The sequence below is a fragment of the Schistocerca americana genome, chromosome 5, assembly GCF_021461395.2.
Source record: "Schistocerca americana isolate TAMUIC-IGC-003095 chromosome 5, iqSchAmer2.1, whole genome shotgun sequence".
Lineage (NCBI taxonomy): Eukaryota > Metazoa > Arthropoda > Insecta > Orthoptera > Acrididae > Schistocerca > Schistocerca americana.
In genome coordinates, this window is record NC_060123.1 from 657,616,290 (window position 1) to 657,639,728 (window position 23,439).

The 23,439-nt window shown below is 40.7% G+C and overlaps 1 protein-coding gene across 1 annotated transcript; it reads left to right on the plus strand.

The window, feature by feature from the left end:
* The first annotated feature begins 316 nt into the window (after window positions 1–316).
* On the plus strand, window positions 317–21,810 carry LOC124615786. The gene is made up of 4 exons (XM_047143904.1): window positions 317–475; window positions 764–845; window positions 7,192–7,424; window positions 21,604–21,810. Exons 1-4 carry the CDS (start codon window positions 413–415, stop codon window positions 21,781–21,783), a joined length of 558 nt encoding a protein of 185 aa, XP_046999860.1. The 5' UTR covers window positions 317–412; the 3' UTR covers window positions 21,784–21,810.
* Window positions 21,811–23,439: the final 1,629 nt, after the last annotated feature.

The window sequence follows — 23,439 nt, forward strand, 5'->3', positions numbered from 1 at the left end:
TGTTTGACGGCAGTAAGTGGCTTTTAACTACTGTGGCTGACATGCACTGACACTACAGTGATCCAGTACGATGTTTCCACAGGCTAGTTGGTTAGGGGTGTGGTGATTATGGGTGATGTACTACATACTATTACAAAGATTTCCTAAAATTCAATTATAAATAACATGGAGGTATTACCTCCATGATAAATACAGAGGCTTCGTTGCATGTGGAGTCGCGGCTGTCGTGCGTATTTTGTTTTTTAAATGGTTTATCTTTGCATTACAAAACCTTGAAGTAAGTTGTTGGAATATCTTCAAGTCTTTAGCCGTGTACCGTATTTTTTTTTTTTTTGCAGTCCAGCTGCGAACGTGTTGTGATGGTATGTCTGTGTGGTTATGTGTGTAAATAGGGGATTGAAGTGTGGAAGATATGGAGTCAGATATATTTAGGAGTGCTGTGACAAGCGTGTTAAATAACTGGACTGCATTGCAGGTAGTTAAAAAATCAGTTTCTCTTTATTTGTAAATAATTCCGTGCTTTTTCTAGTTGCACTAAAACCACGCAATGGTAATATAACTGTTGCCTACTTTTTTGAATCGCCGACAAGATTCTGCTATATCATTACAAATGCGTTGCTGTTGTAAATTGCAGGGCTGACAGTGAACTAATAACACCTAACTTCTTACGTGAAACATATTGCAGCTGTCAGGCTGAAATGCTTTAAGAAACCTTAAATGCTTCGTAATTTAGCTGTACTTTGATGTAGGTTTTTATTTACAGCTTGCCGTCGAGCATGGAATGGGGACACGTGAAAACGCACAAAGTTTGGTGGACTATGTAATAGAAACCTTTGTTGCCAACGGTAAGTGTACAATATCGTAATAATAAAAAAATATATGATCTTATAATTTATTAATATCTATTTTGGTGTTTATATACTGATCAAAAGTATGCTTTCTGTGGGACACACGCCCTTCACTCTTCTTGCTCTGAGTAATATCTTTTTGACGATCAGGTTCGTATGAAGACTTGGGTGCTGTCTTATTTTGCAGAATTTCACTCGTCCATCTATACTTGTGACCAACTCTGTCTACACCATTGATGAGTTAGAAAGAGTTGAATTTTGCCCCCTTCCCCCTCATCTAAACAGAACCATTTGGTGTATGTATATAGAAATTAGGTAGCTGTAAATTTTCTTCAGTCTGATTTGAAGTGAGCAATTGAGAACAATGGTAAAATCAAAAATGTCTGAAAACACACCTAATTAGCCACCTTGAGGAATTAGCGAGGCCCTAAATCTATGGGTTGAAGAGTTGACAATTTCTGTAAGCTGCATTTCAAGTAGCATTTGTAAACAAGGCTACTTTCATATGACACAGAACTAGTTGTTGTTGTGGTCTTCAGTTCTGAGACTGGTTTGATGCAGCTCTCCATCTCTACCCTATCCTGTGCAAGTTTCATCATCTCCCAGTACTTACTGCAACCTGCATCCTTCTGAATCTGCTTAGTGTATTCATCTCTTGGTCTCCATCTATGATTTTTACCCTCCATGCTGCCCTCCAATGCAAAATTTGTGATCCCTTGATGCCTCAGAACGTGTCCTACCAACCGGTCCCTTCTTCCCGTCAAGTTGTGCCACAAACTCCTCCCCCATTCTATTCAATACCTCCTCATTAGTTATGTGATCTACCCATCTAATCTTCAACATTCTTCTGTAGCACCACATTTCGAAAGCTTCTATTCTCTTCCTGTCTAAACTATTTATCATCCATGTTTCACTTCCATACATGGTTACACTCCATACGAATACTATCAGAAACGACTTCCTGACACTTAAATCTATACTCGATGTTAACAAATTTCTCTTCTTCAGAAACGCTTTCCTTGCCATTGCCAGTCTACATTATATATCTTCACTACTTTGACCATTATCAGTTATTTTGCCCCCCCAGATAGCAAAACTCCTTTAGTACTTTAAGTGTCCCATTTCCTAATCTAATTCCCTCAGCATCACCCGACTTATTCAACTACATTCCATTATCCTTGTTTTGCTATTGTTGATATTCATCTTATATCCTCCTTTCGAGACACTGTCCATTCCGTTCAACTGCTCTTCCAAGTCCTTTGCTGTCTCTGACAGGATTACAATGTCATCAGCGAACCTCAAAGTTTTTATTTCTTCTCCATGGATTTTAATACCTACTCCGAATTTTTCTTTTGTTTCCTTTACTGCTTGCTCAGTATACAGATTGAATAACATTGGGGAGAGGCTACAACCCTGTCTCACTCCCTTCCCAACCACTGCTTCCCTTTCATGCCCCTTGACTCTTATAAATGCCATCTGGTTTCTGTACAAATTGTAAATAGCCTTTCGCTCCCTGTATTTTACCCCTGCCACCTTCAGAATTTGAAAGACAGTATTCCACTCAACATTGTCAAATGCTTTCTCTAAGTCTACAAATGCTAGAAACGTAGGTTTGCCTTTTCTTAATCTTTCTTCTAAGATAACTCGTAAGGTCAGTATTGCCTCACGTGTTCCAATATTTCTACGGAATCCAAACTGATCTTCCCCGATGTTGGCTTCTACCAGTTTTTCCATTCGTCTGTAAAGAATTCGTGTTAGTATTTTGCAGCTGTGACGTATTAAACTGATAGTTCGGTAATTTTCACATCTGTGAACACCTGCTTTCTTTGGGATTGTAATTATTATATTGTTCTTGAAGTCTGAGGGTATTTCGCCTGTCTCATAAATCTTCCTCACCAGGTGGTAGAGTTTTGTCAGGACTGGCTCTCCCAAGGCCATCAGTAGTTCTAATGGAATGTCGTCTACTCCCGGGGCCTTGTTTCGGCTCATGTCTTTCAGTGCTCTGTCAAACTCTTCACGCAGCATCGTATCTCCCATTTCACCTTCATCTACATTCTCTTTCATTTCTATAATATTGTCCTCAAGTACATCGCCCTTGTATAGACGCTCTATATACTCCTTCCATCTTTCTGCTTTCCTTTCTTTGCTTAGAACTGGGTTTCCATCTGAGCTCTTGATATTCATACAAGTGGTTCCCTTTTCGCCAAAGATCTCTTTAATTTTCCTGTAGGAAGTATCTATCTTACCCCTAGTGAGATAAGCCTCTACATCCTTACATTTGTCCTCTAGCCATCCCTGCTTAGCCGTTTTGCACTTCCTGTCGATCTCATTTTTGAGACGTTTGTATTCCTTTTTGCCTGCTTCATTTACTGCATTTTTATATTTTCTCCTTTCATCAATTAAATTCAATATTTCTTCTGTTACGCAAGGATTTCTACTAGCCCTCGTCTTTCTTACCTACTTGATCCTCTGCTGCCTTCACTACTTCATCCATCAGAGCAACCCATTCTTCTTCTACTGTACTTCTTTCCCCCACTGCTGTCAATTGTTCCCTTATGCTCTCCCTGAAACTCTGTACAACCTCTGGTTCTTTCAGTTTATCCAGGTCCCATCTCCTTGAATTCCCACCTTTTTGCAGTTTCTTCAGTTTTAATCTCCAGTTCATAACCAATAGATTGTGGTCAGAGTCCACATCTGCCCCTGGAAATGTCTTACAATTTAAAACCTGGTTCCTAAATCTCTGTCTTACCATTATATAATCTATCTGATACTTTTTAGTATCTCTGGGATTCTTCCATGTATACAACCTCCTTTTATGATTCTTGAACAGAACTAGTTATCTGTGACAAATGTACATGGTCATGTAGATACTAAACTAGCTATACGACACACACAACAGTTGTTTGATATAATTCACAAGGCAGCAGCATAATGTTATTTGCTCTGTCGTTGCTTCACTTAGTGAATCTTTTTTCACATTCCTTAATATTGTCCTTCATGATGGGCTCTTTTGAACATAAAGAATGAATGATGTTGAAATCCTTGTTATTGGGAAGGAAATGCAATTACTGAGAGAGCTATATTCTATTCATAATGCAGTGCATTCAATCTACTTCTGTATTAAGTTATTCTGTTGTAAATTAGCTCTGAAATTTTGTAGATGTTAATGTAACAACTATAAGGAGTGGCATAACAATGTCACTAGAAGGAGCTGCAATGTTTATTTGCGGATAACCAGCTTCAGTCAAGTGACCCACTTTAACTGGCAGATACCATTACATCAGGTTAAAGGGAGGTGCCTTGGTGTTAATTACACAACCTATACTTCAGCCTGGTGTAATGGTATCTGTAAGTTAGAGGAGGTCACATGGCTAAAACTTGTGTTATGTGTAGTGTAAATAAACACATGTTACAGCAGCTTTTGATGACTTTTGAGGCCATTTCGTAACACTCAAATGGTACAGTGGTTGGAGATGAAACAGACGGAATGGTTGGGTCGGATCCAACCCAATCTATCTTTGATGAGGTGTGTGTGGATGTAGGAGAGGAGGAGGAGATTAGAGTTTAATGCCCTGCTGACAACAAGGTCATTAGAGATGGAGCACAAGCATCGAATTAGAGAAGGACGGGAAATGAAATTGGCCTTGTCGATTCAAAGGAATCGTCTTGGCATTTGCCTGAAGTGATTTGGGGAAATCACGGAAAACCTAAATCAGGATGACTGGATGCGGGTTTGAACAACCATCCTTCTGAATGAGAGTCCAGTGTGCTAACCACTGCTCCACCTCACTCATTGTGGATATAGGTACACAGTATGTAATAAAACTGAATAACAAAATTTACTGGTAGTATGTTACGTGAGAGAAATCCTTTTTGTAGGCATAACATATAATCATCAGCCCTTTGTGGCCATCAAAGCACCTTCACAAAGTGAAACACAATTCCTGTTTTTATACAAAACAAACAATAACATAAAGAAAAAATGAAATGTTTCCAGAAATAAAATAGAAATATCATATTTCTGCTTTCTCAATGGAATCATCAGTCACATGCCTAATGCTGCACAGTAATGTTTTATGGTCTCTACATATGCATGACACAAAATTGATTTCTTTCTGTCTTTCGAAGGATCGCTCAAGTTGCATCTTCTTCAGTTTGTCTGCAAATTCTGGTTGTGTGAGACAGTGGATTGTTCCTCTTTTTTCCTAACAACTTAGCAGTTTTCAAATGAAGAGCTTTCAAAATACATTGGTTGAACATTATTTTTTCCATCACGGGTTTGGTCAAACCCGACATGAGATTTTATAGATACATGGCCCATGCACATACTGGGAATGAATCTTCATTCATATTACTTTCTGAAGCAGTATCTCCATGGCCATCGTAGAGTTTTCCATTTGATAGTTTTGTCTTTGCAAAGTTTGTCCAACATTTCCACTCCATCTTTTGTTAGATTATAGAATTCAGAAGCATTTAGCTTGGTTGAGTCATTTCTCGTTGTTCCACTTTTGTGCATTGTTGACATTAGGATAACTTTTTTGTTCTTTTTAAAGACGAAAGAAATTAACTTTTTGTTGTTGTGATAGACAAACTTTACAGTCCCAGTTGGGGCCATTGATAACATGGATAGTGGTATATCTTGCCTATTTTTATGTGGTATAACAGATAATGTAAGTTTTCTCTCTGTCAGTTTCTCTGCCAACTTACGTGAAGTGAACCACTTATCGGTTGTTGACTTTTGATTGCTCCCTGTCACCGAGTCAGCAAGTCTTAGAACATACTGATTCGGTATGGATGACTCATCCTTATTGTTTGTTCTTTTTCAATATATGCCATGTCTGAAATGCAATAGAACGTTCTGGTGTCACACAATGACATTATTTTTAGAGCATACTTATCAGGTGTTGATGGTATAAACATTCTGAAGGGACATCAACCATGGAAACTTCTACATCTACATCCATACTCCGCAAGCCACCTGACGGTGTGTGGCGGAGGGTTCCTTGAGTACCTCTAGTAATGTTTCATCCATCATCAAATACACTGATGATTATATCTCAAACAATGACTTATGAAAATGTCCCATATTTCCTGAAATGCAGTAAATTTGTCGTTAGCCATTCTTGAGTCCCTAGTACTTTTATCATCGAATCTCAAATTTTATAGAAGGAATGTAAATCTTTTCTGCGATATAGCACAATAGAAAATTAGTGCTCCATACACCTTGGAGAAAATATCATTTCAGCATAAGCCAGAATCTTTCAAACACCACTCACGAACAAGAAACCAATGAAAGCCTTATCTAAGTTACGTTTGTTGAGTGTAAAAATGAATTGATGGGGTCACTATATTTGAGCTTTGGGTGTTCTGTTTTGTTATTATTATGATGAACATTGTTTTCTATCATTTCATGAATCATAAAATCTGAAAATAATGTAATCCATTGTGCCTTCCCTTCAGGTCCAGGCTGGCGACTAATCACATTTGAATAAGCGTTTCCATGAATATTTTGTATGTAAAAGCTTCTCAGTCCAGATTGTTTGCTCGTCCATTCTTAACCCAAAATTTCTATCTTCAGTTCCATGTTCACTCTTGTGCCTCTGACCCACATCATCACAGTGCAAAAGTCTTCTTCTATATCACTGTTCCTAAGACTTCCATTTTGAGACTCTTGAGATGGACTCCTCCAGGTCAGTGTCAACATCCTCCTGGTATGAAGGATTCTCCTAGTGACATAACTCAGCTAAAATAGTCTTATGTGTGTGTAACAGTTGTTTCCAAGCCATTTTCATATCAAAACATACAAAAAAAGTATGTAGTAAAATTAGTAACATTAGTGGTACGGTTGGGTTGGATACGACCCAGAATACATGTAGACAGTTAAGATCACTTCTGCAATAATTACAGTCACTCCAATTGCCATCACATGACTGTCTAGCAGGGTTCCTGACTGGCTGGACTGCCTGCATCGTGATGGTAGAGCAGTGTAGAGGGAAACTGAACTGTTGGGGTCAGATCTGATGTGCACCATACCATTTGAGGGTTAAGTACACACAAACTGTGCAGTGCTGGTTACAGAAAATATTGTTAATGTAATAACTTTAGGTGATTCTCATTATTATTTTCCTTGCTTTTTTTAAACTGGTTGCTTTTATTTACTGCAAGTGAAGCTTGTCCTTATTATTAGTTCTCATTGACTGCCAATTACCTCTAAAGTTATAAAATTATAAGGAAATACTGTAATTTTTTTCCTCCTAAGTTGGCATTGCATTCTCTCTCTCTCTCTCTCTCTCTCTCTCTCTCTCTCTCTCTCTCTTTGTAAAATGCAGTGTGTATGTTTCAGATGATATCAGTTGTGAAGAAATGGCTGATGTGCTATCAGAAGTCATGGATTCATTATTTCAAACAGTGTGTGAGGATAACTCACCTGATGAGGTTGGTGCTCTACTCTGGAGGTTCTATCAACATCACAGAGTAGGAGAAACTGACAAGATAAAGGAATTGCTGAGTAAATTACCACCTTGTCAACTTTGGCTGTGTAAACAATTAGACACTTCTGCTCCTGCTCCTGTTAAGGTAAACCTACTTGCAATGTTTTTCTGCATTGTCGTCAGAGTTCAAAACATAATAATACAAATGAAACTATCATTCTACCTTGAAGTTTGTGCCAGTATGAACCTTTGTGATAGCTGAAAACTGTGTGTCCGACCAGGACACTTTAATAAATATTTGCCATTCAGAAGGCAGAAATCTTGAATTTAAAGATCTGGCACACAGTCTTAATCAACCGGGAAGGTTCAGTTTCTTACCTCCACTAAGTGTTACTGTTTGAGCCATAATTTAAATTACACTCCTGGAAATTGAAATAAGAACACCGTGAATTCATTGTCCCAGGAAGGGGAAACTTTATTGACACATTCCTGGGGTCAGATACATCACATGATCACACTGACAGAACCACAGGCACATAGACACAGGCAACAGGGCATGCACAATGTCGGCACTAGTACAGTGTATATCCACCTTTCGCAGCAATGCAGGCTGCTATTCTCCCATGGAGACGATCATAGAGATGCTGGATGTAGTCCTGTGGAAGGCTTGCCATGCCATTTCTACCTGGCGCCTCAGTTGGACCAGCGTTCGTGCTGGACGTGCAGACCGCGTGAGACGCCGCTTCATCCAGTCCCAAACATGCTCAATGGGGGACAGATCCGGAGATCTTGCTGGCCAGGGTAGTTGACTTACACCTTCTTGAGCACGTTGGGTGGCACGGGATACATGCGGACGTGCATTGTCCTGTTGGAACAGCAAGTTCCCTTGCCGGTCTAGGAATGGTAGAATGATGGGTTCGATGACGGTTTGGATGTACCGTGCACTATTCAGTGTCCCCTCGACGATCACCAGTGGTGTACGGCCAGTGTAGGAGATCGCTCCCCACACCATGATGCCGGGTGTTGGCCCTGTGTGCCTCGGTCGTATGCAGTCCTGATTGTGGCGCTCACCTGCACGGCGCCAAACACGCGTACGACCATCATTGGCACCAAGGCACAAGCGACTCTCATCGCTGAAGACGACACGTCTCCATTCGTCCCTCCATTCACGCCTGTCGCGACACCACTGGAGGCGGGCTGCACGATGTTGGGGCGTGAGCGGAAGACGGCCTAACGGTGTGCGGGACCGTAGCCCAGCTTCATGGAGACGGTTGCGAATGGTCCTCGCCGATACCCCAGGAGCAACAGTGTCCCTAATTTGCTGGGAAGTGGCGGTGCGGTCCCCTACGGCACTGCGTAGGATCCTACGGTCTTGGCGTGCATCCGTGCGTCGCTGCGGTCCGGTCCCAGGTCGACGGGCACGTGCACCTTCCGCCGACCACTGGCGACAACATCGATGTACTGTGGAGACCTCACGCCCCACGTGTTGAGCAATTCGGCGGTACGTCCACCCGGCCTCCCGCATGCTCACTATTCGCCCTCGCTCCAAGTCCATCAACTGCACATACGGTTCACGTCCACGCTGTCGCGGCATGCTACCAGTGTTAAAGACTGCGATGGAGCTCTGTATGCCATGGCAAACTGGCTGACACTGACGGCGGCGGTGCACAAATGCTGCGCAGCTAGCGCCATTCGACGGCCAACACCGCGGTTCCTGGTGTGTCCGCTGTGCCGTGCGTGTGATCATTGCTTGTACAGCCCTCTCGCAGTGTCCGGAGCAAGTATGGTGGGTCTGACACACCGGTGTCAATGTGTTCCTTTTTCCATTTCCAGGAGTGTATATTTTTTGTGGAGTGTTGAATTTTCAAATCTAGATATGTTGTATTGAGACAGCAAATGAAATTACGAAATGATATTACTGTGTTTTTAAAGCGTGTATACTAGTAACTTAATTATTTATTTTGTTTACTTAAAAATGTGGAAGTGTGTGTGTGTCTTTGTTGCGTGTATGAATATGCATACCTTCAACAGAAAAAGTTCAAGAACTCGAAAACTAGTGTAAGTCCTGTTTTCTGTTAAGTCCTTCTGGGCACTGGGCATCAGCCCAATATAGTGAGCGGTTGCTTTTCCCTTAGTTTACATAAAAATAGTAATATGTACAAACTTATCATAGGGCCCAATTATTAAGGCTATAGCCTAATGGGGTGGATAGTGTTCAGTATTATTAAGCATTATAGTTGCATAGGTCTCCACTACTTCTTCTGTCTCATTTTCAAAAACTGCAAGTGTAATGTGACAGTGGCTTGCAGAGATGGTCATTTTCTGCTGTTTCATTTCACAAGCATGTAGTAACTAATTATAATGATGTCACATATTCTATGCTATGCAGTGATCAGCAGTGTGCAGGTAATGTTAATCTAATTTGGGCAACAGAAATAGGCACAAAACAGAGTTGCCACGACCATATTGTCACGTAGAGGAAGGTGTAAGTAGATGAATGATGAACACTAACTTCACGTAACAAAGGTTTATTCAGAACTTGCGCACATACACGAGCGCGGAGTGAACTGCCTCTGGCCAGAACACGTGCGGTATATATACAGCTATAGAACATTCCAGTACAATGATTTTTTTCCATTTGTGGATACTTCTAGCATGTACTTGAACCGAAAATAGAAATTAAAATTTTTCAGTTCAGGTGAGTTTTGAACTCGCAACCCTCCGTGCAACTATATAGTATCATAACCACTACACTACGGCGACTGCGCTATTTGGCTTCTTATGAGACATTGCTCCCTACTTAAGCGAACAGCGTCTCGGTGTTACATCCTCCTAGTCCGGGAACAAGTCATCGGTCCTGCATACTCCGACTCCCGATCGCTGATGTTCGCCCTGGCGGTGATCTTCTTAGAACTTCCCTTTCCGCTACGTTCTTTGGTACCTTTCCTCTTGTTGCCTGTTGCTGGAGCTTTGAATTTACCCTGGGTTGCAGGATCCTTATGGGGCTTCATTCGAAGGACGTGGACCGTATCTCTGATCTTTCGTCTTGTGTCGGGTTTGAAATCTCCAACTCCATAAGTAACATCAGACAACTTTTTTCAACCTTATAAGGTCCAAAGTAGCACCTGAGGAGCTTCTCAGAGAGAACAACCTTCCGAACAGGAGTGAAGAGCCAGGCGAGGTCACCAGGCTGGTAGACAATAGGATGGTGGCTCGCGTCATACCTTTGGTGATCGTTTTCTTGAGGCTGCAGTGTGCAGAGTTGAGCTAACTGCTGAGCTTCGTAAGTTCTTGTTAACACTTGGCCGATGTAGTTGTCGTCCACGTCATCAAGATGTAATGGAAACACAGTGTCCATCATGGTAGTCACCTCACGCCCATGCACCAGGAAAAATGGCGTAAATCCTGTGGTGTCTTGTTTGGCGGTGTTGTAGGCAAACGTCACAAAAGTTAGCACCTCATCCCAGTTGCTCTGCTCAACATTGACGGACATTGATAGCATGTCAGCCAAGGTTTTCTTAAGGTGTTCAGTAAGCCCATTAGTTCGCAGATGGTAGGCAGTCATCATGTGATGAGTAATGTTGCACTGACTGTTTATCTCTGTCACAACATTCAGTTGAAAAACTTTCCCTCAATCCATAATTAACGACCTTGGGGCACCGTGTTTTAATACAATGTCTTCTACGATGAATTTGGCTACCTCGAATGCATTGGCTGTTTCCACGGCTTTTGTAATGGCATATCGCCTCAGGTAATCAGTGCAAACAATAATTCATCTATTGCCACTAGCAGACATTGGAAATCGTCTGAGGAGGTCAATCCCAACATGCTGGAAAGGCATTTTGGAATTGGTATGAGGTGGTCATGAGGAGCTGCCTTTCTCCTCTGGCACTCTCAATAGTGCGACACATAGTGACGAACACTCCTAAATAAACCTGGCCAGAAAAATCTCTTGCAGATCCTATCGTATTTCTTAATAAATCCTAAATGTCTGGCCTCAGGTGTGTCATGGAATTTCTGTAGAACATCTAAGTGCATGTGTTTAGGAATCACTGGTAGCTACCTCTTTCCAAATGTATCAAAGTTTTTCTTGCAAATTAATCCATTAACTACCTTAAATTGTTCTTTCAAATCCTCTGACCGATTTAAGGCAAGCATAATTTGAGATATCTTGGCGACCTCCTCCTGCTCTGCAGAGACACCCTGGGGTGCAGTGAGACAGTCACTATCTTCTTCAAAGTCTTGATGGTCTTGCACAGGGTTTCTTGAGAGACAGTCAGCATCTTGGTGTTTTCTTCCACTTTTGTTTTCTCAGGTAATGTCATACTCTTGAAGACATAGTTCCCACCTGGCGAGTCGTCCTGTTGAATCCTTAGAACCTGTCAACCAACAAAGTGACAACTGTGAATGGCCTTTCATAGAGAGACTGTCGAAATTTGCACATGGCCCAGATCACAGCAAGACATTCTGTTTCTGTAGTTGAGTAGTTTCTCTTGGCTTTTGTAAGTGTCCTACAAGCATAGGCTGTAACCTTCTCTTTTCCATCTGAAATCTGCACCAGAACAGCACCAGTCCCATACCCACTGGCATCTGTGTTTAGTTCTGTAGGTGCTCTCTCATCATACAGACCAAGTACAGGGTCAGTCGTCAGAGCTTTTTGCAGAACATCGAAATAATCTTGTTGAGCACCACCACAGATAAATTTAGCATCGGCTTTTAACAACTCTTGGATTGGCCTGGCTTTGATACAAAAGTCTTTGATAAAACGACGTTAATAAGAACACAATCCGAGGAAGCTTCTCACATCTCTAATACTTTAAGGAATAGGATATTCCGTTATAGCTCTCACCTTTTCTGGGTCTGGCCGCACACCTTCGTTTGACACAAGGTGCCTGAGTATTTTGATTTCTTTTGCTCCAAAAAGACACTTTCTTGGATTAAGTTTCAGTGCGACTTGTTGGAGACACATTAGAACAGCCCTCAGTCTTTTTATGTATTCATCATACATCTCTGAGAACACAATGTCATCTAAATAACAAAGCCACATTGTCCACTTCAGGTGCCTCAGAAGATTATACATTATCCGTTCAAAAGTTGCTGGTGCATTACACAAACCAAACGGCATTACCTTAAACTCATACAGGCCCTCAGGGGTGATGAATGCAGTTTTCTCACAATCAGCCTCATCTACTTCGATTTGCCAGTACCCCGAGTACATGTCCATGGTTGAGAAAAACTTAGCCCCCTTCAGGCAATCTAGTGTATCATCAGTTCATGGAAGAGGGTAAACGTCCTTTTTAGTTATCTTGTTAAGCTTCCTGTCATCAACACAAAAGCGCCAACTGCCATCCTTCTTCCTGATGAGAACCACTGGTGACGATCGTGGGCTCTACGAAGGCTGAATGATGTCATTCTTCATCATTTTCTCTACCTCGTCGCGAATTATTAGACATTCCCTTGCTGACACATGGTATGCTCTCTAGCTTATTGGTTGAGGGTCTCCAGTGCTAATCTGGTGCTTCACCGTCGATTTGTCTAATTTGCTCTTCACCTATGGATTGAAGCATTCAGAGAACTCTTGAAGAATGGTAGGTAGCTTCTTCTGTTGTTCCTTAGTGAGATCTGGTGATAGTCGAGCTAGAAGATCTTGTCTAGTAGTGGTAGTGCTAATTTCGTCCACAGACTCTGCATGGGAAGTTTCCATGACGCTCAGCTGTTCTGCAATTTATGGTTCAGTGTTTGCTATGCACATGTGTCTTGGAAGGATCTGCGGTTCTAGGCGACAGTTAACTAGCCAAGTTATTCTTTGGTGGTGTGCTTCTCTTACATTCCACTACAAAATCCATGGGTTGCTGCATGGCATGGCATATGACAGCTACCTTCCTAGTGCTGACTGCAGGAATGATCACTTCATTCAGAACACACAGTCTCCACACACTCAGATGCGCATCTTTCTGTCCACAGTATCTCATCTCATCTAGCATAATCTTCGAGTGACCACAACCTGTAATTGCTTGAGAAGCTTTCAAAAAGTCCCATCTGAGAATCAAGTCACGACTACACTCTTGTAAGACGATGAATTCTAAGGGCTGTGTATGGCCACTTATACCCACACGAATGACACATCTGTCTGTAGGTTTTACATATTTCCCATTAGCCACCTTCAGCAGAGATGTTTTGTTGTCGACGAATACGGTTTTCTGCAAGTGGCGATAGTATTTCTCCGAAATGACTGAATATGATGTTCCAGAATCCACAAGTGCTTGGGCTGGTTGACCATCCATGAGGATAGTGATGTAGTTCCCTATCATTTTTGTAGTGATCGCCGGTGGAGGATTTTTCTCTTCGGTGGTCTCACCTCTAAGGAAGGTCGGTCACTTTAGTTTTCCAGTTTGCGGTGGCTAGGTGATTGGCTGGAGCTTCTAAATGGCGATGGAGACCTTGATCGGCATGTTGGGGAGCATCTTCTCCAGCGGCTAGCTTGCGGCGATGGTGACCTAAGTCATCCTGCACCCACATCTTCTCATTCATCTTCATCGTTCTGAAGTTGGCGTCAGCTGAGATCGGTCTGCTGTCTTCTGTCACAGGCGTCATCAAATATCCGCTGCCTTTCTCGAAAATAGCTCACCACATGTCCCGATCGTCCACAGTGGAAACATACTGCTTGGTTATCCTGGGTCCTCCAGGCATCAGTCTTCATTGGTGCCCAAACAGGTTCCTCATGCGGCATTGGAGGAATGTAACTTCACCTGTGTCTTGACTTTTTTTCCATTTTAAATGGAAAAGAAGGATGAGAGATTGGGTTCAATGTCTGTTCCACTTCCTCCCTTATGACTTCTTGAAGCGTCTCGGTTTTTTGCTCACCATGCAATGCAAGTGCCTTCTGAACTTCCTCTCTCACTACCTGACATAGAATACTTGTGAAATCAGTTTCTTCCTCCATCACAGACATCGATATGACGTTTGGAAGCTGTTCAAATTTCTTGCGTGTAATTCATTTTTGATGCATTGTCTTGATATACTGGCACCATTTTATGAAATCTTCACTGTTGGTACCTCCTTCAGGAGGAGAGCCTGATACATGTCGTCAGCAACACACTTCATGATATGTGCAACCTTATCTTCCTCCTTCATTCGAGGTTCTACTATTTTACACAGCTCCAAGACGTCTTGAATGTAGGATGCTGTAGTTTCTCCTGGACGCTGTGCCCTGCGCTTTAATTTATCTTCAGCCTTGCACTTCTGTTATTGTGTGTCACTGAAATACTTGCGCAGTTCCGCCTGAAATACTTCCCAGCTTGTGAACTTCTCCTCATTGTTCTCATACCATTGCATGGCAGTGCCCTCCAAGTAGAAAAATACGTTAGCCAAACACATGGTGTCATCCCATTTGTTAAATTTGGCTATACGCACATACATCTTCAGCCACTTGTTTGGATCTTGGCCATCATCACCAGGGTACCCAGAAGAATGTCTCATGTGGCGGCACACAATTGCTATCATCGTGATGTCCTCTTCTTCTGTCTCTGATAGATTGCGATATGTTGAATATGGCTCGAACTTGGGTTTCTTGCCACATAAATGGTGGCTCTGTCATGGCCTGATGGGAGCCACTGTGTTGTCAATAATGTGCGGTATCACAAGTTCCAATACCCAGTGCCTCCACCAGAATAATGTCACATAGAGGAAGGTGTAATTAGATGAATGACGAACACTAACTTCACGTAACAAAGATTTATTCAGCACTTGCACATACAAGAGTGTGGAGTGAACTGCCTCCGGCCAGAACACATACGGTATATATACATATACAGCTACAGAAAATTCCAGTACAATGAGTCTTGCCATTTGGGGATACTTCTAGAATGTACCGTATATACTCGAATCTAAGCCGCACTCGAATCTAAGCCGCACCTGAAAAATGAGACTCGAAATCAAGGAAAAAAATTTTTCCCGGATCTAAGCCGCACCTGAAATTTGAGACTCGAAATTCAAGGGGAGAGAAAAGTTTTAGGCCGCACCACCAAATCAAAACAAAGTTGGTCCATTGTAATATGAGACACAATTTAGATGGAATGAATGATGATACAGCTACAGTAGGTTCGAGTCGTAAGCTTTAGCACTTAAGCTTTACTAGGTAGCCATTGCTATGCGCAACGCGCTCCATCCGTATTTATACGGATACCTTTCTTTTTTCACGTACTTCGTCTGGTTTGAGTTGAATGCTTATTTTGCTTTGATCTGGTAAGTGCCGATCTCTTTGTTATAGGTGTTTATGTGACTCTAAGCTAATAATGCATTACTGTACTGTGTCATGAATTGTTTGTTGCATTCTGATAATGAGTGTTTACGGCCTGTCCCGGCTCACGGCATGGCTTGTTTTTGTGCGCGCCACCGCCGCTTACAATAAAAATAAAAGAGAGGAATCGTCTCATTAGCAGAACAATGGCAAGAGACTTCTATTTGTTGTTACCTTCGACCATAAATATAATAGACTGGCCCTGACATCATTTTCGTGGCTCCAACATCTCTGGGCTGAAGTCACGTGAATGTTGGCAAAACATGGTTGTTTCGTGTTGCGCTTATGGCTGTACTCAGCGTTTTGTCGGGGAAAAGGCATTACATTTCACGTGTAAGCGTTTCTATGATAGTGCAGATGTGTTTATTGAAATCTGCTGAAGTGACTTTTATATGTTTTTTACACTTGAAATAGACTATCACGTAAATTAAGGTGTTGAAAGTGATGCCTGTAAAGTCAGACTAATATTACATTTTGGAAAGTATCTGTGATAATTCGGTTACAGAAGTAAATATAATCGTTTCGCGTTCCTACTCACAGGTTCCGCAAGGATGAAAACCGAAGGCAGCTTTGGATACAGGCCCTGAAACGGAAAAACTTTAAGTCGTTTGCACATACGTGCCTTTGCTCGAAGCACTTTGCGGAGAAGTGTTTTGATAGGTTAGTTATTATTTACAATGTATATCTATAATTTGTATTTGCAGTGTCTGTCATTTTTAAACCTAGGCTCCAAAATTATTTTCTGAAACTGCAAAGTCTCACCTTTCATCTAAAATATCATTTTTTTAAACTGATAGTTTAAACTTTTGTAAAAGTAGTGGGAACTGAACCTTTGAAGTGCACCTAAAATTGATACTCTAAAATGGACCTGCTCCTAAAGTAAACAATTTTGACACCTATAGTTGACATAATTCCCATAGCCCATTTTCTTTTATAAGTGACTAGAGCTCGAAACGTGGCGAATCCAATGTTTAAAGTGTTGAAACGAGCCCACTCTTACTGTTTAAAAGAATTTTAACGACATTTTATTGTAATTGATAGTTTATAGTAATTTCGTCCCACTGCCCACCAGAGTGGCGTTCGATGTATTTGTTAGATTTTATAAATGGTACTTTGAACAAATCCAGGTCAAATGTAGTTCTGGCATAATTTTTCACAAATAAAAAAGTAATGTTTGTTGGAAGTGTTTGGCAGTCAATTGAGAAATGTGGGGAAAATCCGATACAAATATAGGATGGCAGACCGCTGATTTGAAATCCCGCCACGTTTTGCCACCAGTCACGTGGTTTATGTTGGAGCCACACTAACCCCATAGCTTCCGCACAGCAAGGCCAGTCTACTAGTATCTATGGTCGAAGGTTGTTACTTACACTGCTGCTTTCTTTGATAATGATCAACAAGAACCAAATAATAGACGGCTTATGATAGAAGACGTTCTGAACGAGAGTTTAGCGAAAATTTTTGTCGGTTTGAAAATCTTTGCGGGCACCTCTTTAGTACATTACATTCTGCACAGAATTAAGAGTCATCTTAGATTTAAAAATCTAGTCGATTGCTGCTTCATTTCTGACTGTATCACTATTAGGCATAAGAATATAAACATGACATGATATGTATATTCTTCCGCGTTTGCTGCTGTCTCACCCTAGTTTCGTAGTTTATTAGGCAGACAGGATTTAAATGAGATAGCAGCAAACACTAAAGAATACATGGCAAAATGTTTATATTTGTATTATTCTTATGGCGAAGGGAATACTGCATGTTGTTGTTGTTGTTGTGGTCTTCAGTCCTGAGACTGGTTTGATGCAGCTCTCCATGCTACTCTATCCTGTGCAAGCTTTTTCATCTCCCAGTACCTACTGCAACCTACATCCTTCTGAATCTGCTTAGTGTATTCATCTCTTGGTCTCCCTCTACGATTTTTACCCTCCACGCTGCCCTCCAATACTAAATTGGTGATCCCTTGATGCCTCAGAACATGTCCTACCAACCGATCCCTTCTTCTGGTCAAGTTGTGCCATAAACTTCTCTTCTCCCCAATCCTATTCAATACTTCCTCATTAGTTATGTGATCTACCCATCTAATCTTGAGCATTCTTCTGTAGCACCACATTTCGAAAGCTTCTATTCTCTTCTTGTCCAAACTATTTATCGTCCATGTTTCACTTCCATACATGGCTACACTCCATACGAATACTTTCAGAAATGACTTCCTGACACTTAAATCAATACTGGATGTTAACAAATTTCTCTTCTTCAGAAACGCTTTCCTTGCCATTGCCAGCCTACATTTTATATCCTCTCTACTTCGACCATCATCAGTTATTTGGCTCCCCAAATAGCAAAACTCCTTTACTACTTTAAGTGCCTCATTTCCTAATCTAATTCCCTCAGCATCACCCGACTTAATTAGACTACATTCCATTATCCTTGTTTTGCTTTTGTTGATGTTCATCTTATATCCTCCTTTCAAGACACTGTCCATTCCATTCAACTGCTCTTCCAAGTCCTTTGCTGTCTCTGACAGAATTACAATGTCATCGGCGAACCTCAAAGTTTTTATTTCTTCTCCATGAATTTTAATACCTACTTCGAATTTTTCTTTTGTTTCCTGTACTGCTTGCTCAATATACAGATTGAACAACATCGGGGAGAGGCTACAACCCTGTCTTACTCCCTTCCCAACCACTGCTTCCCTTTCATGTCCCTCGACTCTTATAACTGCCATCTGGTTTCTGTACAAATTGTAAATAGCCTTTCGCTCCCTGTATTTTACCCCTGCCACCTTTAGAATTTGAAAGAGAGTATTCCAGTCAACATTGTCAAAAGCTTTCTCTAACTGCATATGATTCACAATTCATAAAAGTTCCTATTTGCAACCATATATTCTCACAGGTAGGAAAAAATTCAGAATGTAGAGTTGGCCATATTGACAAACATCCCAAACAGTCTTGCCAGTCGGATTTTCGTAGTACATTGAAATGCTGCTACATTCGAAGATGAACAATACGGAATTTGTATTTACTTCGTTGGATAATGTATAAAATGCAGTGGTCGAAACTCGGGGCGGAGAAGAAATGTTGTCTTCCACCTTTTTTTTAAAATTTATTTACTGACGCGGAGGTTTTGGCGCCAGTATTTATCTTTGTGCCTGCAAAGCATGCCTGTGCAGCGCTACATATATTAGACGGCAGAAGTTAGTTGTGGTGGCACCTACCAACATTTTTCAGAACTTCCGCTTACTTTGCACTCGATTCTAAGCCGCAGGCGGTTTTTTGGATTACAAAAACTGGAAAAAAAGTGCGGCTTAGATTCGAGTAAATACGGTACTCTAACCGAATATAGAAATTAAAATGTTTCAGGTCAGGTGAGTTTTGAACTTGCGACACTCCATGCAACACTCTAGTATCATAACCACTACGTTATGGTGACTGTGCTACTTCACTGCTTCTGTCACAATATGATTGGAACAACACGTTCCTCCCTTAGTTGAAAAAAGAGAGAACGGGACAACTAAAAGATTCTGTACAAATATTGTCCAGTGCAAAGATCAAGATCATTTTTTTAAAAATTAAATTATATGAGAAGGTAGGTGGATCATTGTTTATTAACATATCAAACATGCAATTATATTAATGAAGATTGATCCACCTAGCTTCTCCCATGATTGAATTAAAAAACATTAATCCACTTATTCAAAGTGGCAGGTTTTGCTGCCCATCCTGGTCGTTTCATCCACACAAACGTTTGACTTTTAAAGAGCCATTTCACAAACACATTAGATACACTGTTGTGCCTCTGCAATTAATCCATGAGACATGCACCAACAGAGAATGTCGCCAGTCAGAACTAAATCACTTAAATTAATTGACTTTGTAGCACTTACTGTCATAATGACAAAGTATTTCTCTCGAGACTCACTAATACACTAAAAAACAGCAAAAAGACAATTGTTTCAATTTTGTCACTAGAAATGAGTTGCGTCTCTTCTCGCCTCTCATCGGTTACATCAAAGAATCAACTCACCGGCTATGCAAAACGGTTGCACTGCCAACCTATGACCAGTAGATAAGCACTGCCATAACTGCGCTGGCCCTGATATAGACTTTTAGTGTGACATTTTTCCCAACACTGGATGACTAGGCAGAGACCTAGACTCTAGAAGTCTGCATTTTGGCTGTTGAGGAAATGTTACATCTCCAAAATCGTCTTGTTTGTCTCAAAATGTCTTCCGCATAATGGTTTCTTCATCTAAGGATAGAGGAAGAAGTCACAGGGTGACACGTTAATAGTTGGGCTGGGACAAAATTTGATAGCCCAAAGAAACAATGTGTATGACTGTCCCGTGCATGCTACCTATTACACTGAACAACTCATGTAACCTTAGCAGGACATTTCAGTAAAATATGGTCTTGTGATGCTTTGCCCACTACGCGCATAATCTGTTAGCACTACACTGTGGCAATCCCAAATACTTGGCTACTTGCTGGTGGTAAATCTACCATATTTCCACCAGTTGCTATGTTCCTTTATCTTGGGTTCATTGTGCTACACTCAACACTCATCCATGATGATGGGCCAACTGAAGAAGTGCAATTTGTATGACAAAGCTTCAAAATTTCCGCTGCTGTCTAGGTTTGACGGGCTTTTTCTTGAATGTGAGCAGTGAGTCTGAATTTGTCATCCAAGGGATCAATGTAAGTTAACCGTCATGCTCCTCAAATCAATGTAGAATGTTTGTTTGTTGCCTTGTGATATGGGCAGTTACCCTGCTAGAAGATGGCATCACCTTTGGGAAGACATCAAACATGAATGGATGCAAGTTGTGTGCAATCGTGTCGTGTAGTCCGCATCTGTTGTGGTACCTTCGATTCCTACCAGAGGATGGTGGGCACACAATGATGTGGTTACATTAAATAATGATATTATTGGAACAGAAGAAAGAATTAAAATAATTAGCTGTACTAAAGCAATGAAGAAAAGTAAGTTTATTATAAATTGCTCCATTATTGCAATGGTTTAATGAATGAGTGATGAGTTACAAATATACCCTACTCCTTGTGAAGTTAATACATGTGGATACCCCAACATTGCTACCACAGATGAAGTTTTGATGTGCACAATGTAATATTGGATGATTACCAAATAAATTTGCACAAAATAACTAACACCATAAGCATTTTAGAAGAAAGAGTGCTGTACATCTTGTGTGAAAAATTAATTATAAGAATGGTTTGTTCAGTAATGGGGCTAATTATTTGAATGCTGGCAAAAAATGAAATGAATTTCATAGAAACAGTGGAAAATACAGGATGGAATAATAAGTGTTTTGAAAAGAATACAGTGCTACTCACGAGATAGTGGAGATAGTTGTTGATGGGCAACTGTCAAACAAGTAGGCTTACACACACACGCACGCGCGTGCACACACACACACGCGCGCGCGCGCGGCCACTGGAAGAAGCCCTTTTGGCCAAAAGTTTACTTGTTGTTCATATCTGCAACTCAACATCTCTGTTATATGGCGAGTTGCAATCTCTTTTTTCCAGAATTTTGTCAAATGAATTTCTTAGCAGTTTACTGACTTGTTTTAAATAGAATCCTATTGGTTTTGTTTACGCATTTGTAACTGCGAATGAGGTTTGGTTTCAGAAATCAGGCGAAATTTAGTAATAATGCAGCAAGATAGGCTAGGTAGAGGTCATCTGTTAGGTAGGTTAGAGGTAATGTTTTCTGGGAATTATTTTCCTTGCAGAAGGTTCACATTTTCCAGCCTCTGTTACCCTTATTTTCCCAAATCAGAAGATGATTTTGACTGGAACACATTTTTGAGTGCAAGGAAGAGATTATGCTGCCTTTAGTTGGACATTTTGCGTACCTATCAGAAGTGTAGCTATAGATACATTTTTACATTTGCCAGCATTTATGATCCAGGTAGGAGGGTGCTCGTTGTCAGAATTTGGTAACATATCACGAAATACTATACAATGTTATCTGTTTATTATGTATGATTTTCTTTCAACAGATGCGAAACCTGCAACCTCTACCAGAAACTATGGATGCTGAGGAAAGTGAGTGGACAGAAGTGAAATCAAGAAGATCTAAGAAAACATTGAACAGTGCTGCAGATGAAATTGATCACAGTGCTTCACATATGGGGGATGTGATTGGTGTTTCGGGAGATCAGGAAGAGATGTGTACATAAAAATAAATTGAAACAAAACAAAAAACATGTGGTTCTGTTTCTCTCTAAGTTATAAAGAAATCATATTTCCTACCTAAAGGCATATTCACGTAAAAATGTTAAGTATTAGTTATTTCTCCTTTTAAAATCTTGCAACCATATTCAGCAGATACAAACTTATTCTCGCAGCACTGTAATGCCTGTAGTTTCCCTGAACAATGAAATGCACTTAAAAAATACTGACCAAAATCTTTGAACTTATTATTTTTACAACAAAGTGCTCTTAGTTGATGTATTTTTCACTTAGGCTAAAAGAAATGACAATTATTTTGGCTTCATGTGATTTTTTTAATCACTTAAACTGGTATATGCTATTGTTTTAATTAAATTTACCAATCTGAGTGCATTCATGTTGTTCTCAATTGTTCGTGATTTTACTGGACAGGGAATGAAAAGACTGTGTGATGAAAAAATCACAATGTAAATTTGAAGTTACCAAGAAAAAATTTCATGCTATTTGGCGGACTGTACATTGCCTTGAACATTTTCACGTATGGGCAATGCAGGACTTAGACTTCTAAACAGAAAGTGTTGTCATCTCATTGATATTTTTGTGCTACGATGATTCACTTTCCAATTTTTTAATTAATCCCATGGATGTTATACCCACAATATTGTGGTAGAATCATTATGGAGTTTGCAAGGAAGAGGTAGGAGCTAAGTTTAAGCTCATAAGTCAGTGCCTGTGATAGATAAGTGTTCATTAATAAGTCCCTAGTGGCAAAAAATTTTGTTACGGACTATGAACTCTGTATAAGATCCACGTAGGGAAGCTACTTAAGCTAATCATAGTAAATCTGTTTGTATGTACTTTACAGACGCTATTTATCATATTTCATATTATGAATGATGAAATGGCTGATGTGTTTGTAGTGTACTCTCAGATTTCATCAGAAGAATTAAATTTTTCCTGTGTATACAATTTGTAACTTTATTTTGATATGTTCTGAGGTGACAAGTCATGGGATACCTCTCAATATTGTCAGACCTCCTTTTGCCTGGCATAGTGCAGCAATTGGACTAGGCATGGATTCAACAAGTCAGTAGGCCCCTGCGTAATTATTTAGCCATGCTGCCTCTGGGTAGCTGTGCATAATTGTGAAAGTGTTTCCAGTGCAGTATTTTGTGCATGAACTGATGTCTAAATTACATCCCATAAATGTTTGATGGGATACATGTCAGGTATTCTGGGTGGCCACACCATTCGCTCGAATTGTCCAAAATATTCTTCAGTCAATCACAAACAATTGTGTCCTGGCGACATGGCACATACGCAACCATAAAAATTCCATCATTGTTTGAGAGCATGACAGTGATGAATGGCTGCCAGTGGTCTCAAAGTATCTGCACATAACTGTTTAATCGTTGGTCAGTTCATTTGGGTCAGAGGACCCAGTTCATTCCATGTAAACACAGCCCACACCATTGTGGAGCCACCACCAGCTTGCACAGTGTCTTACTGACAACTTGAGTCCATGGCTTCGTGAGGTCTGCATCACACTCGAACGATACCATCAGCTCTTACCAACTGAAACTGGGACTCATCTGACCAAGCCACAGTTATCCAGTTGTCTGTAGTGTCCAACTGGTATGGTCACTAGCCCAGGAGAGGCAGTA